Consider the following 16,950-nt stretch of genomic DNA (forward strand, 5'->3'; position numbering starts at 1 on the left):
GAGAAGAACATGCCTATATTCTGCTGCTAACAATGAACTCAGGAATTCATCGTGAAACAAAAACTTGTGGTACTTCTTCAAAAGAATTGAGAAATACAGAGCAATCTGATTAAAATTTCTATACCAGCCAGATATGTTCCTACAGAACACAGATGCACTTCTCTGTATGCATTTACCTAATTTAATTCTACCTGTATATCTGGGCAGAACAGCCTTCTCTGCTATTAGCTGCCTTCCTGTAACCTCATAGCATAATTACATTTTCATCATTTCAGTAAGAGAAGAATTTGATATACCATTTAGGATTTTTACTTCAGTGTACGCTAAATTGTTTGACCATATGCTATGAAAATTTATGTAACATTTTAATGATAATTATACTTTTTACTTATTGTTATTATTTATAATTAATATAGTTAAGATTAAAAGATGAATCTACAGAGTTCAAAATTACTAGATATTCTTTTTGCCAAAAAGACTGAAAAAAACCCCACTTTGAATTATATATGTGAAAGAATTTTCGCTAGATTTGTGAAATAATAATGTGTATTCAATTAAATCATGCTGAAATTATAATTTTACATTCAGAATTTAATAAAAACTCCAAATTTTATTAAGTAAATGGTTTATATAAAAATTACTCTTAATAAATTGATTAGAAGTTGCATAAAGCAAGTAGTAGCACTTCTGGCATCTGCCTTTCCTTCTAGAATCAGCTTTTATCTAATAGGTGAAAAACATTTGTATAAAAGTTCATTTTTAGTGATGAATTATTAATTTATGTTCACAGAAATTAAATATTTCAGTTCTTTACATATACTGCTGGAAAGGGGATTATGTTCCTGGCAAACCTGTATTATTTAATTCAATGGAGATTGTATGTAACATCTTTCTTGCAAAGCTCAGTTGAGTTCACTTGAGTCAATAATGAACTTCACTTCACTGACACTCTACATGCAGTTAATACAAAATACAAGTTACTGCTTGAAGCAGTTGCAGGAGGTTTTTTTGTTGGTTTTTGGTTTTTTTGTGATTTTTTTTTAAACAGTTATTATGTATGCATGAGAAAATTTCATATTTTCAGAAAATAAAACTGAATATTTCTCAGGCACTATTTTGAAGTGAAACATTGCTTCTATCACATGTAAGTCTAGAACTCATTGACAGGAAATTTACAGAAGAAATTAGATGTGTTTTTTGTATGACAAAAGAAATAGTGCACACAAAAGGTTATATATGTTACTCCAGAGCCACATGATAAAAACTTATATGAAACAAGGTATTGAAATATGTTTGTATATCTTATGTGCACGGAAAACACTGAACTGCTTTACAATGCCATTTCCCCTCTACTCCAGAATGCTTTATGCTGATAATTTAGTAATTATTAAATCTCTTCTAACAAGTTGTTTTAGCATAGCAAGTAAAACTTTTAATCCCCTAAAACATTAAAACATTTTTTTAACATTGGATTTTGGATCTTTCTTCCGAGGTAGTATAATCATTAAAACACCTATGTCTTGGAAAAACTCGTGTTCCCACTTGTTTTTCATTAGTAAAAGAAATGACTTGTTCTGATGTTGGGATACTTTGTCAGATAAAAGACCCATCTCTTTTGAATTATCTAAACAACAATACCTGTTTTGAAATTTATATTTAATCCTCTTTCTATATATTTAAAAAAAAAAATCTATAATAGTGTTTTCTGAAATATTAAGACCACCAAAGTATTTTTTTAAAATCACAGTTTAGGATATTTTCATCTCCACATGGACTCTGTCTTTGCCTTTATTTATTTTATAAAGAACACATTTACTTGCTTTCGAACTGAAATTCAATGGCATTGGAAAAACTTTGATAGTCAAATCTCTGTTCTTTTTGACAAACCTGCCAGAGTAGGTCTTGGCACAGCCTGAATGCACTACTCCAGAACTAGCTATGAAAATACCAAATGCTAAACCAAAAGTGTTTCAATGTTACTTTTTCCCTTTGCAGTTCAGAACTGCTTTCCAATTTGTCTTTGGAAGCACAGAAAGCAAATCTATACACTTTCTACTTTTTATAAGAACTCTTAACCATGAAAATGAGAACTGAATCTGATGACCTCCTCAGGGCTTAGCACTCCTGATTGCACTGCAGGTCATTTTCCCATACTTTCTGCTTGAAGTAAGAATTGCTGTATTAAACACCATACTTAACCACATCTTATAGAATACAAGTATTGCTCTGAATTATTTTCTTTGTCATTGGATAAACCATTCTTTCACCTGCTTCCAGTCCATAAGGCAGCATCAGATTCATAATTATGTCAGAAAGAGTGTATATCTTTTGCTACTGTTCCCTTCAGAATTCAGTATATCTTCTTATAAATGAGCTCTTATAAATGATCTATTCTCCAATTAAAAACATGTTTCTGGTAATCAGAAATGTTTTACTGGGAAAATCTGTTTGGAAAAGTTGCAGAGATTTGAGTTAACTCACATTCTCCAGTCTGAATCAGTAAATCCAGGCTATTTGTTAGAAATAAATAATACAGGTCTCTCCTTGGTTATTTATCCCAATTTCTGATTTGAATGATCTTTATTTCTTTATCTCATTACTGATAGATTCTTGAAAAGATTAATTAGACTTTTTGTTTTATCTGTGATCTGGTATCTACAAGGGACTGTCAATTCTTACATGTTTTCGTTAGCGGATATATCATTTGAACCAGTGATAATACCTTCTACTCCTTCACTGAGAAGAAATATAACCTTTCTGATGACACTGATAGAAGGGTGGGAAAGATTGAGAGTGATGACCAATTCTTCTTATCCAAAGATAAAAGAACTCTGGATTTAAGCAGTTTTCCATCTATGGTGGTATCAAGGATTCATATAAGCTGAGAAAATTTTATGTTTTGTTCAGGTTTGGTTTTCCAAAGTCAGGAGCCTTTGTTGAGACTTTTTCATACTTTGCATGTTAGCTATATCTAATCTGTGTTGATAAAATGTGGATATCCTTCAGAAGGACAATTAGAGCTGGACTGATTATCCTAGATAAAGATGTTAGGTGCCATGTGAGATGCCATGCAATGTCTGGGATGAGATGGCACGGGGTTTAAAGTTATAACTCGTTGGTGAAAAATAATGCTCTGATTAAGAAAAATCTAAAGAGAAAGACTTTAAGACATAGCTCCAGAGATTGTTATATTATGAAAATTTACCATGTTGATGCTTCATGTACATAGATGCCCACAAATGAATTTACATATAGACAACACAGAAAAAAGACAATGAAAAGTAAATATTTTATCTTTCTAATCTCTCTGTTAGTGTAATATCTGGTTTCAGGTTGGGGGTAGAAGAGGAAAAAGAAATTTTATACATTTCAAAGAGACAAATAAATACTTTTTAAATTAGTTCATCTGGTGTTCCAAAAAAAGTGTTTTTTTAATAAAGATTGAGCAATTCAGTTCAAAGCTTAAAACATAACTGCAAGTTCATGGAATTTCTTTTAACATACTTCTTACTCCATTTTTATTTTAGTACACAGTTAGCTAGTTAGTTATTAGAAAACTCTAAAAGAAATTTTCCAATAGAAACCACAAGAAATACTTGTTTTTTGTAACAGTAGAAGAATATTTGTCATTCTTATATCAATGGCAAATATTCTGAAATGCAATTAAAGTAATGCAAGTCTTTGCTTTGTATGTCACAAACAAATATGAAGTAGATACTTTGTTGAATTTATTAATCTTAGTTAAGGTCTTGTTTTGTATCAAGATATTGTTTAGCAAATTATTAGTGTTAATTTATGCTATTACCAGCAACATTTAAACTGGGTTATTTATGATGAAAGTTTCCTTGGTCTAGTCTCATCTGAAATATGATGTTAGGATCTTAGATTTTTGATAGATTTAATAATGTATGTAAAAACACAAATTGTTCTACTTCCTCAAGAAATGCTCTAATTTTATGATTAAAATGGCCAGGATTTCTATGATTAAACTACACTCTCCAATTGGCTCACCTTCAAAAAAATAACAATTGAAAAATCATACTTCTTTTTTTGCTTTCACTGAGAAGTTTTCATTGCTGTATATTTTTGACTTTACATTGAACTTCACTAAAATTTCATAAACTTGCAGTTTTGTAATTGTACTTTCACAAGCAGTGCCTTCCTTTTTTACCCACAGTGTTTGTATAGAATTTGACGTAAAGCCAGAGTGAATTCTCTTTTATTCTCTTATTTACTCTGATTGCCAATCCCTATATCTGTTCTAGATATCAACATTAATACAATACTTTTCAAATAAAAAAGTTTTGGAAACACTGTTGATCAGTTATGAAACTTTAAAAAAAACCTTAATATTGTTTTTGTCAAAAAAAAAAAAAAGAGAGAACAAGAAATGAAATACTGTGAATGATGTACTTTTTGATGATTGTTCAACTTTTTAACAGGAAACTGCCTAAAGGACTCTGACATGATCTTTTCACTTTGTTCTCAAGGGTTTGAATCTACTCAGTGTGAGGTTCCAAAGTCATCAGGGCAAACTTTAAGCATTCTCCTGCTTTTCTCAACAGACTAAATTGAGAGTGCCAGAATTCATTTCTCGTGTAACCTTTGACAGCTGTCATTGAGAAAAAGCAATCTGCAACTACTCTCACTGTGATTTGCAACTGAGTCCCCAGGGTGAAAGGCAATCAGAGAACCTGCTGCCTTAGTTCTGTATGCTGACCAATTCAAATTCTTTTCTGAAATACTCATTGCAGCTCCTCTTAGGAACAGCACACTTCCGTACATATGTACTTTAAAATCTATAGCTGATATTAAATGGCACTGCAGGCATAGCTTGCTTTACTTTTTAGCTTGAGGCATAATATTATCTTGCATAATCATTTGATAAGACTTCATATACGATGAAAGAATTTTATTGCACAGAGCACACGCTTAAATTATACTTTCAGTGACTATTATGTACTTATGTTATCACTGAGTTGACTAAAGAGTTACGTCTAGTACAAGGGACTGTGATATATTTCCATATTTCTGGTTTGTATGGTGAATTAAGTTTTTCCATTCTCATTTTTTTTTTCAAAGAGAATTCAGTTAGAATTGCTTTTGAGTGTCTTTAGGACACCATACCTTCATAAAACAAATTTATTATTTTTTAATTTCTAATACTATCTTCTCAGAAGCTAACTTGACAGACTTACCCATTAAACCAAAGTTTCAATTTTAAGCAAATATATTGGTTGATTTTAATAATCTCAATAGTACTAAGGAAGAGAGAGCTGTTGTGAATGCTTGTTAAAAATTAAGCCTAGAGAAAGACTTGAATAATCCATAGGATGAGAAGCAATTTTCAAAATAATTGGATTCATCAATGTGCAAAATCCTCAATAAATTCAAGAGTTTTGCAATCTCTTTTAGATTTTTCTTCTATTTTAGTAGAATATTCTGATATTAAAGATGGAAGAATTTGGCCAAATAGAGGGGTTGGACTAGTGATCTCTAAAAGTCCCTTCCAACCCTACCATTCTATGATTCTATGAAGTAATTTCAATGTTCAGTTTCAACTAAACCAGCATATATTTGAATACAATAACAGTATTTTTTAATTAAAATACAGTGGGGAAAAAAAAGTGTGTTCTTTTTTTGGACAAATTCTAAAATGTTGTTTCACTGGGACTTTTACTGCTTTTTGCTCTTACAGTATTTTTATCTGTGCAGTATTTCACTATTTTAAAATTAAAATTTAATTTTTAAATATATTTTATTTAGAAACTACAAAAATTCTTTATATTTTGGAGATCTCACAACCTCAAATGAGCTTTCCATGTGTCTGAGAGCCATGACAGGTAGTCTGCATTTTTGCTCAGAAATACCTTTGTGTTTTTAAAATCTTTGTGCCTATAGATGCCTATAGATACCCTGATACTCTCTTTCCCGGAATGACAGGATATCTGCTGCATTTCTGTCCCTCATTCAGAACTTCAGGGAAGGCATCCCTTTTCTCCTCAGAGCAGCCCTGTCTTGGAGGCACTGTGCAAACATAGCAAGTGATGTTCTTTACAGTAAAGTGGTGGCAGAGTATTCAGTCTGTCTTCATATAGACAAATTTTTCATTTGAACCAATTAGCACATCCACTGGAACTGTTTGGACCATGGTTCAAGGGTTAGCATGGACAGCAGGAGCATGTCTGATGAGCAGCTCAGAGAAATTCACCTGAGTTTGGAGGGCAGCAGAATACAATAGCATAAACGTGGCCAGTGTCTACTGGACTCATGTCAGAGAACAAGCGTTGGTATTCTTTACATTGTATTGAAACAGATATAGCTTCAAATGTTAAGGAATGTATACATATGTATAGAGCAAAGGATATGTTTGTACAGAGCAATTTATAACTGTGCAGAGGATGTAGGCAAGTTGCCAACACAGAAACTTTACAGCAGCATCTACACAGCAGTACACCACATCTAATTGTCTAAGAAACAGGGTTAATTGGGATGCAGTGTGTATGGCTTCTGGGAGCTGTGCTAGTTAATGTAACAAAGAATTGCACTCTTTCACTACAGGCATGTGAGTTCATTCAGATATAGTTTAATATTTTGAGTGTGCTTCATGTCAGTAGGCTTTATGTTTTACAGACTTTCACATGTGACTCTATTCCCCAGGGCAATGAAAAAATTAAATTTAGTTGGTGAGGATTACTAATAATGGAAAAAGTAAGAAAGAATATGTAATGTAAAATTAATAAAGCGCTTGAAGGTACTCTTAAACAGAGATCCCTAAAAGCAAGAATTTTCATAGTTCTTCAAAACAATTACAGAGACACAAACTTCCACATTTGTGATTCTCTGAAGTCTTCGATCTTTTATGATTTATAACTTTTAAGATAGCTTTCAAATAATTAGAAAGTAAAATTGGGAGTTTGCAATGGAGTGTCTCATCATAATCTCGTATCAAAAGATCTAGAGACTTATTTTGGAGTCAAGATATCGACTATTTAAGTGAAATAAAGAACAGAAAGAATATCAAAGAACTGAAATAATGTCAAAGAACCACAGTCACGAGCTGCTGGTGAAGTAACCAAAAAAATCACTGCTGCTCTTTATTTATCATATTCTTATTATTCATTAGTGATGAACACTGTTTGTCTTTCAGTGGTGAACTGTTCTGATCCTGGCTTTGTAGAAAATGCCATTCGACATGGGCAACAAAATTATCCGGAAAGTTTCAAATATGGAACAAGTGTGGCATACCACTGCAAGAAGGGCTTTTATCTGTTGGGCTCATCTGCTTTGACCTGTAAGGCTAATGGTTTATGGGATAGATCACTGCCAACATGTTTGTGTAAGTATTCATTCAGTTGGATTAACATTTAAGACTGATGCATGATTATTAGTCACAATAGACAATCGGAAGTGTAGTTGTCCATTGAGGAACAAAAGTAGACTTTAAGACCAATGTATAGTAAATAGTACCTCTCAGTAAGAAAACATTAAGACCATATTTCATGCAACTTGTCACTAAAAAAAAACGGGGGTTTTAGCGGGAACTGTTGAGATATTTGAAATATCAGGAAGTTAAGATTCGTTTCCCTTTTTGGTGTATTGTTACGATATCTGAAAGCAGCTAGGGAAATCTAAAATTAGTATTTATATCTTAATCTTTAGATTGATAGTCTAAGACAATGATGCCTATCTCAGAAATTTTTATTTAGGTATATTGAAGTGTGTATGTGAGATCAAATGTATGAAATATGTAGGAAAACTTTGCTCAAGAAAGCCTTTACACAACATCACTTCATACTTCTTCCATCACTTTTTCTCAGAGAAGGAGGAAGTACTCTCATGTTTACTATAATGAATTCAGTTAGTGACCCTCAGATCACTAGAAAATAAGTTTGTCAGACTTTTGTTTTCCATTGATATATTTCCTTCTCTGATCACTATCAATTTTCTGACACTAATTTTCTGAATCACAGTGCAATTATAGGAAATAATAAATTAAATTATACTTGAATTTGCAAACACATCAGGGGATTTTAAAGTATTTACTATACAAATTTGTTATTGTTTTCTTCAATTACTTATTTTATTAATTTATAATTATTTACCAATCAGATCATTCAAGGTAACTAGGTTACAGAATTTGTTTCTGTTTTATGCTTGCTCTCTTCCGGCTACTATGTACTTAATATCTACATGACCCCAGTAGTTTTATTTTGATTTCAAAACAATCAATGCTTTCAATGTCTGTCAATAAGAGCTGTCAATAAAATGAAAGCTGAGCTTATTCACATAATAAATAATAAAGTAATTAAGCAAAAGACATCATTTTAAATACAAAGTAGCTGTACACAATTGTTCGTTTGTCAAATATATTTTACACATGCAAGCATGTACCTCATTTTTTATATCTTAGAAAAACTGTTATGATTAAGATTTTTCTTTATTTCTCTATACTGTGTTAACTGCATCTAGTTATGTTATAGATATGATAATGGTAAGTACATTAACATTATATTGTTCTGTTGTAATATATACTTTAATATGTGAGTACATTGCAACATTAACCTTATTTGGTTCCTTCTTTCCCAACCTTAACTGAAATAATGTGTATTATTTGTAGGGAAAGACAGTGAATGAAAATAAATGAGGAAAGAGAGTTCTGTATATTTTCAGGGAAAGGCTAAATAGGATGAGTTAGTTTTACATGTAGTTTTATGTTTAATATTACAAATAGTCAATAAATCATCTAAAGCATCTTAAAACTGAAGTTATAAGGAATTGATATGCAGACAGAAATTTATGTTACGTGAAACAAATCTCAGATATAAAGGTTATAATAGGGGTTTTTTTCTGTGCTATAAAAACCTCTTATAATATTTTGTTTTTTTCTCTGTCAGCTATTTCTTGTGGACATCCTGGTGTACCTGCCAATGCAATTCTTTCAGGAGATAAATTTACATATGGGTCCATAGTTCACTATTCTTGCACAGCGGGTCGAAGGCTCATAGGAAATTCTACTAGAGAGTGCCAAGAAGATAGCCACTGGAGTGGGACTCTCCCTCACTGTTCAGGTACTTTTGCCACCCGTCATCTGAATGTCTCCTTGTAATTACATCAATAAGACTATTCTCAACCAATTTTTAACTACTCTCAGATATTTGTTTTGTTTATATTCTGAGTATATTTAAATTTCAGCAATAGCCACTCAACTAATTTACAGCCACTTATTGAAATATTCTCATATATTGCCTCATTCTCTTTGTGCTGTCAGGAAGTACAGGAACAGTTTATTCTGCACATTTAGAAGACTCCATAAAACATTACACAGTTTTGTTGAAATCAAGATCTCAAGCAAGGACTGGCTACTAAGGAAATCCACAGTCTATTAATAAGTTTTGTAAAGGAAAGAAATATACATACTTTGGTATATAGGAAAACAAATAGCTTACAGATTTAAGAAGAAAATATCCTAATGAGAAAATTGTTTCATAATCACATATTATAAAATCGTCTTATAACTTCTTGGATATGCCTACCATTGAACTGACGTGAATCAATGTGGTTCAATCCACATTTGACCTAATTTTATAGATGTAAGATATCTAAATTCTGTACTTTGAAAAAACCTAAATAAGAATTCATTAAAAGTGGTCCACTCATGAGCTGACTGTGCAAGAATGTTGAGCTATATTTGAAACATTGAGGAAAGGATGTGACTTTAAATCACTAATGTGTCTTTTTTGTTCTCTGCTGCTCAAGGAGGAACGAATGTACTGAAAGTCTTGTCACATCAGTAGATTTTACTGCCATCATGGTCTCTATGCCTAGACCTTAAAGTAATCTCTGCAGGACAATCATATGGATAGTTTTCACATAGAATTTTCACAGTTTTGACGCAGAGAAATTTAGGAGAGAGACAATTTTATTTCAAAATTTATAAGAAGTTGTTGATAGTTCCTTGAAGTATCCATACTTCAAGTTGCCATACTTCCTTGATCATCTTGGGTACCTTTTCCTGTAGAATCTTTATCTGATAAGATAGTTAATTGATTCATGAGCCCTTTGCAAACATGTTTGAGAGGTCTGTTTTGCGATACCTTCTTTCTCTTCTAAAATTGTAGCCAATTCTGTGATTGTGTAATACTTGCATAGGAATTTTAAAGGATAAGGAAAATTCTCAGGTGTCTTTTCCATTCTTGACAAGCACAGAAGGCCAGGTACCATTTAATCTTTTCTGTAGATATACACATTTCAAATGTTTCTTAAAAAAACCTTGCATAGGTTCTTTTCACTCTTTCTGTTATCTCATTTTTGTTATTGGAAGTTATTACTGGCGAAGAAAGTGAACAATAAATTTCAATGTATAGAAAATGTTATTTATGTAAAAAAGACTTTCTCCTAAAAAAACTTGAATTGGCCAAAAATGATAGGAGTGCTTTGCTGTGTTCACAATTATTTCTATTATTTATATTATTATTTATATCACATTCTCTGTTTGAGTCTGTACTGGTCTGAGATGAAAAGCAGTCTGAAAACCTATTTAAATTTAATCTTTGACTTTGGTTTCATGCCCTTGCACTGGAAGAAAAATTATGAATTATAACAGAAACAATGCAGTCTATGTGCAAAAGAATATCTTCACTACCACTACATGTGCACATACCATCTCTGCTAATCACTCTACTCTGTTGTGTTTTAAAGGAAATAATCCTGGCTATTGTGATGATCCAGGAGTACCAGCCCATGGGTCTAGACTAGGGGATGAGTTCAAAACAAAAAGTCTGCTACGTTTCTCATGTGAAATGGGATATCAGCTGAGAGGATCTGCAGAACGAACATGCCTGCTTAATGGTTCCTGGTCAGGTATACAACCTGTGTGTGAAGGTAGGTATTGATACCATGGGCATTTAACTCACCGTTGAATTACATTTAATAACGATGTTTTATTTTTGATTGATAATAACTTCTGTGCCAGAAATATGCTTTCATATTGCTCTGCAGAAATGAGTTTGCAAGCCGTTCATGTATTGCTTGAAATCCTAAATCCAAACTGAAAAAGTTTTGAGTATGTGTTTAGAAGAATACTACTGAAAACAAGTCTTGAAGCCAAAAATAGAAAATAAATACCTGAGTTAAATGTAAAATTAAACAAATGCTTCTGATTAAAGATATGAAAATTGAGTAATAAGTAATTCTGTCATCCATCTTCTAATTCTGCAGTTTTCATCTGCTTTTTTCTATGAGATAGCTATGCATTAAGGACTGAAGAGACGATCAAATAAGCTGTACTCTTAACTAAATATAAATTAATAGCTATTTCTTCACATAAGTTAGATTCTTTTTTTCAAAATGAAATATATTATTTTTAAACTCTCAGAAGAGAATATTTCTGGAAACTGCATTTTAGAATACAATAGAAAATACGATAAATGCATTTTATATGTTTTAAACACTGTCAGAATTGGAAAGTAATATTGGAAGATTTTAGATTCAGTTTTGAAATAACTTCTTGTTTTCCAAGAGTATTTGGAAAGTCACTTCAAATTCTTTGGAGTTGATGGAATCCAGTAGTGTCTGTTGTCTGCTATATGAAATGATAAAATGGAAGATGGGATGAAATATTTTTCATGGATTCATATTTTTTTTTCATCTAGGGACTTTATTCACACTGTCCTCATCTAACAAGTGTTCTTTTGCAGTATTCTTCAGCACAGACTAATTTTCTGTCAGTGTAGGTATCACCAGAGCTATATGAAAATGGCAATGGGAAGGGAATCAGTTTTTACAACAGAAAAACAAAGTTTTGCGATGTCCTTTCTTCTTCCCTTGCATGCAGACAGTAAGCATAGTAGGATGGCGTTACTCAGTGGCAATTAGTGGTGGAAATGCCAGTCTTTATTTTTTTCTTCTTTTTGCTTTAACCAAAAAAAACCTCAAGAACAAAGAATAAAATCCCTTTCTTTCTTTTTTTCTCTTCTTCTTCAATTGTTTTCTGTTTAGTACAAGTAAGAATGAGATGAAGAGTACCTTTTCTCCCCTACAAGTTCCAACCTACTGAATTCTTCTCTTCAATATCTGAAACTTTTATACTGAATAATTGAAGAAAACTTCAGTTAAAAAAAAAAAAAAGGCATTTGACTATTATTCCAAACATCAGTAATAATCAGAGTAATTTTTAATTGGCAAATTATGTTTATTTTAGTGATTCCTGTGATCTGTGACTATTAGATTCTCACTATTAGGTTCTCACTGTTATGCTGCAGACCATCCAGCTGGGAGTCCAGGTGGACAATAAGTTGAACATAATCAGCAAAATGTCCTTGCTGCAAACTTGTTCCAGACTGCCTTAGGAGGGAAGTGACCCTTCCTTTCTACTCAGCAGTGCTGAGGCACCATCTGGAGTGCTGGGTCCAGTTCTGAGCTTCTCGGTAATATAGGGACTTGCTGGATAGAGTCCAGCAAAGGGCCATAAAGATGATGGAAGGACTAAAGCATCTCTCCTCTGGGGAAAGGCTGAAAGAGTTGGGACTGTCCACCCAAAGGCAAAACAGACGTGCAGGTCTATCAGAGTCGTGAATGAGCTTTCTTCTCTCCACTGACTGTATTTGGTAGGAACAAGTAGCGCAAACTATTTGAATCAGCAATTGAAAACACAAAACAAAGTGAAATGATCATATTAACAAAAAGAAATAAGGTATCAATTCAAGAATATGCCTGTGAAATATTTTCTCATTTAAACTTGCTTTAGTTTTTATTAAATATAAACTATTGACCTATTTTTTTTTAAAGTTAAACACATAGCATGAGAATACAGACTTTTTTTTTTAACCTTTTCTTCACAGCTGTGTCTTGTGGGAACCCTGGCACCCCAGCCAATGGTATGATAGTATACACTGATGGAATATTATTCTCTAGCTCTGTCATTTATGCTTGCTGGGAAGGTTATAAAACTTCAGGGCTAACTACTAGACATTGTACTGCTAATGGAACATGGACTGGCACTGCTCCGGACTGCAAAGGTAAATCTAATCAAATAGTACAAATTTTGTTAGATAAACCAACATTTTTTCCTCCCTTTCATCTGTCTTATAATACATGAATATTTTATGTATCTAAGGGTACATGCCCTTTTAACATGTTAGGTGTTCCCAGAACTACTCTTTTTAAATGGATACGTAGATAACTTCTCCATATTTGTTTACCTCATGAATGTCAAAATTGAAACATAACATTATTCCTAAGAATAAATGTTCCTCTAAAGTTTCCTTTGTTTGACCTTTTATTTGTTTGTTTGTTTGCTTTGGGTTTTTTTTTTTTTTTTTTTTGGAGTATATGTACAGAGGATGAAGTGCTGGTAATTCTAAATCAGATTTTACTTAACTGGATATATTACTATTTTATTGTGTGCAAAATGAGTCAGATCTGACCAATCACCATTCTGCTAAGGACCAAGAATGGGGAACATTGAGACTGAGCCACTCCATCAGGGAAAGCGGGCAGGGAGCAGAGGAGTGCTGCAAGGCCTGTGGCCTCACTGACAGGACAGACTCACAGTACATCAGCACAGTGATACAAAATACAACAAAGAGGAATTTCATTACTGCTGGAATTGCATTGCACTGTCAGCATTAGGCATAATGTGACAGACCCCAGTATGAAGGAAGGAAAACTCCAGCAAAAAGTGCCATTAATGTAACAGTTTACAGCATCATACCAGCTTAAGCTAATGTATTTAAGGAACACAGAATTTGGCTTGCACTATTGCAATGCCTCAAAAATATGATTTTTAGCTAAAAATGAAAGATTATGCTTTTGATATTGTGTGAAATATATGGATCAGGTTTTTGGTTTATTTTTTTTTGTCTTGTACTCAAAAAAAAAAAAAGGCTATTAGCTATACATAGTTTAATTTTTCATTATATGTTGAAAAAATCACCTTTTTTTCTTTTCCTCACTAGTGATCAACTGTGGAGATCCAGGTGCATTAGCAAATGGCATTCAATTTGGAAATGATTTTACCTTTAATAAGACAGTCAGCTACCAATGCAATCCGGGATACCTGATGGAGCCTGCCAGTTCATCTACCATGCGCTGTATAAAAGACAGCACTTGGAACCAGAGTAAACCCATTTGCAAAGGTGTGCTTTTGAACTTAATTAGTTTACCGATATTGTTTTGATATTATTTGTGAAATTCACAAATCTATTTGTGAAAAAAATGTCAAAACATTCTCTGGGGCAATAAACATGCAAATGCAAATAAAACATTTAAATAAGTATTTATGTAAAATCTGCCTTTGTTTTGCATATATGCTGTGGTTTAATATCAGTCAGAATAGCGATATTAATGACTACAATACAACCAAATCACTCTGTGTAAAATCTGAAGAGTTTAAAATTCTAGGAATGAAGTACACCTTTTTTGGGCCTTTTTATCTAGGATTAGATGGTTAAAATTCTGTAAAGCGATTCTGCAGGCTAGAATTTCTATGAAAGATTACCATGTTGCAATGGTGTAGTCATCATAAATAGCCAGAAAGACAAATAGCTAATTACAAATAGCTAATAAGGTCATGGTGGGGATGAGGCTGAAAGGCAAATAAGGCAGCCTGGTGAAAACTATTATCACTACTACAGCAGTTCAGGGATTAAATTTAACAGCCTAGGGCATCTTTTGCTTATAAAAGGCCTAGACTGCCAACTCATCTAGCACCACTTTAAAATGATGTCTAAGTCTAGTCTACTAATTAAATTTTGGCATTTGTATTCGACTGACTGCATTTTCTGTTGTAAAAATCATTGACTGAGTGATTTTATGGTTGTACTCTTTGTTGAAAGAACTGATGTGTAAATGTAAACTTGGTAATCCCAATTTTCATAATTTTGGCCACTCTTTCAGAACCTGGAAAACACCAAAATATTTTTAAGAGTCTTGGCCACTAGTTACCAATAAAGTGAATGTCATTTGTGTGCTGAAAGCCTTAGAAAACGAACAGTTGATTGAATAAAAATTAGTTTAAAATAAAATGCAAAATTTAGTCTCATGGAATCATTCCTTTGTTTCTTGAAAACCTTTACTTAACTCAGTAACCTGTTACCAGCAGTGATCAATATTAAATACATAGGGAAGAGACTCAGAACTAAGTAAGCTATTATTCTTTCTGGCTTCGAGCAATGTAGAGCTCAGGGACTTCCTAAACCTAGAAGAAGTATTTTTATATTAAAATTGGTTTTCTGTCTATTAAAGGCTTCTTTGTCAACATTGGAGTGCTTTGTTGGAACTGAACAGTAGGATTTTTTTTTTTTTTTATTTCAAAAGTATGAGTAAATTTTATGTTACATTCTCCTACACTCTGTAAAGTCTTGAATTAATAACTTCTTTTTATTCCACAGCTATCACCTGTGGCCCCCCACCATCAGTACTCTATGGGAAAGTGGAAGGATCCGATTATCGCTGGGGTGCCAGTGTGAGCTACAGCTGTGCAGAAGGCTATCAACTATCTAACACAGCTATTCTCTCCTGTGAAGGTCGAGGAATTTGGCGGGGAGACATCCCACAATGTTTGCGTAAGTTTTCAGGGTACACTTGGGTTTGACTTCACCAAAGCAACAGTCACTTGTCTTGGGCTACAGTTTCTTACGATTTAAAAACAACTCAGCTAGATCGAGTGATATATGGAGTACTGCAGGATTCTCCCATTTTCCTCCAAAAAGCATACTTTGTTATGAAATTGAGTGATTGTGCCCATTTAAGGTCGTGGCGTTCTTCCTTTCCCCAAAAGTCACCTCCATCACTTATTACCTGATTGAGCTCCTCACCGTTTGCCTTACTGATAATCTCCTTCAATGTTCTGGATATGACTTGCGGTGAGCATGATCAAAATTTTCTCATTTTTTTCTTTTTTTTTTTCTTCCCTGTTACCATTTTCATTAACAGGTAAAACAAGGATCCTAATCCTTAAGCTCATAGCTTTGCTTTCCTTTCTAAACTTTTTATCTTTCCGGAAGGCAAGTACACACCCTCGTATCTTGTGTGTATATGTATTTCAGAATCTTCTATATCAGTCAACTCATCTCTTTCAGTGCTTGAAACCTTGTCAGGCCAATTATTCTTCCTTTTACTTAATTAGGGAAAAAAATTACATCTTACTCATCTGAGGGTGACTGATGTGAAAACTGAAAAAATTTTCATTGCAATATTACATTGTCTACCTTGACATTACTTTGTCATCCAAGCCTAATCAGTGTTTAAATTTCTCAATTAAAAAGTCTGTTTTTCCAGGTTAAGTTTTATGCTTATAATGACTATAAAATTGACAATTGTTTTTAAATTACTGCCAAGAATTTATCTGAGCTACAGTCCTACAGCATTTGCACTCATACTCGATGCACCTGACTTGCACATAAAACAGTGTAGAATTCTTCAGTTGTAGCAGGTGCAGATTTTAATAATTTTTTTTCTATCTTTTTTTTATGTGTTAGCTGTGTTTTGTGGTGATCCTGGTACTCCAGCAGAAGGACGTCTTAATGGAAAAACTTTCACCTACAGATCTGAAGTTAGCTTTCAGTGCAGACCCCCATTTATTCTGATAGGCTCTTCAAGAAGATTCTGTCAAGCAGATGGTACTTGGAGTGGAATTCAGCCAACATGCATTGGTAATAACTACCACTACTTTTGCTGTTTCTACTGAGACTAATCTTGATAAACTACTACACTATCCTAAATGTAGCAATTAGCTTTCCAAATATAGAAGATGTCTGTGTAATATTAAAAAAAAAAAAAAAAAAAAAAAACAAACCCTAGATAAATAAGGTTATATTTTGAGTAAAAAAAAATTTAGGATAAACACAATCGTGTATTAATCATGTATTAAGTCATTTGTAAATTTACATGATTGCTCGTCTGCTGGAAATGCAGATTGTCAATAAGTACAAGTGTATAAATTTGTTC

At 32.9% G+C, this 16,950-nt stretch overlaps 1 protein-coding gene across 1 annotated transcript in view; it reads left to right on the forward strand.

Moving 5' to 3' along the window:
• The window catches only part of CSMD1 (CUB and Sushi multiple domains 1), a 1,065,186-nt gene that overhangs the window by 1,026,328 nt on the left and 21,908 nt on the right, over positions 1 to 16,950 (forward strand). Inside the window, exons 55-61 of the mRNA XM_061989487.1 lie at positions 7,151 to 7,339; positions 8,898 to 9,071; positions 10,702 to 10,884; positions 12,843 to 13,019; positions 13,959 to 14,138; positions 15,393 to 15,566; positions 16,482 to 16,655. Of these exons, the coding sequence (XP_061845471.1) occupies positions 7,151 to 7,339; positions 8,898 to 9,071; positions 10,702 to 10,884; positions 12,843 to 13,019; positions 13,959 to 14,138; positions 15,393 to 15,566; positions 16,482 to 16,655 (1,251 nt within the window). The remainder of the gene's footprint in view (positions 1 to 7,150; positions 7,340 to 8,897; positions 9,072 to 10,701; positions 10,885 to 12,842; positions 13,020 to 13,958; positions 14,139 to 15,392; positions 15,567 to 16,481; positions 16,656 to 16,950) is intronic.

The sequence above is a fragment of the Colius striatus genome, chromosome 2, assembly GCF_028858725.1.
Source record: "Colius striatus isolate bColStr4 chromosome 2, bColStr4.1.hap1, whole genome shotgun sequence".
Taxonomy (NCBI): Eukaryota; Metazoa; Chordata; class Aves; order Coliiformes; family Coliidae; genus Colius; species Colius striatus.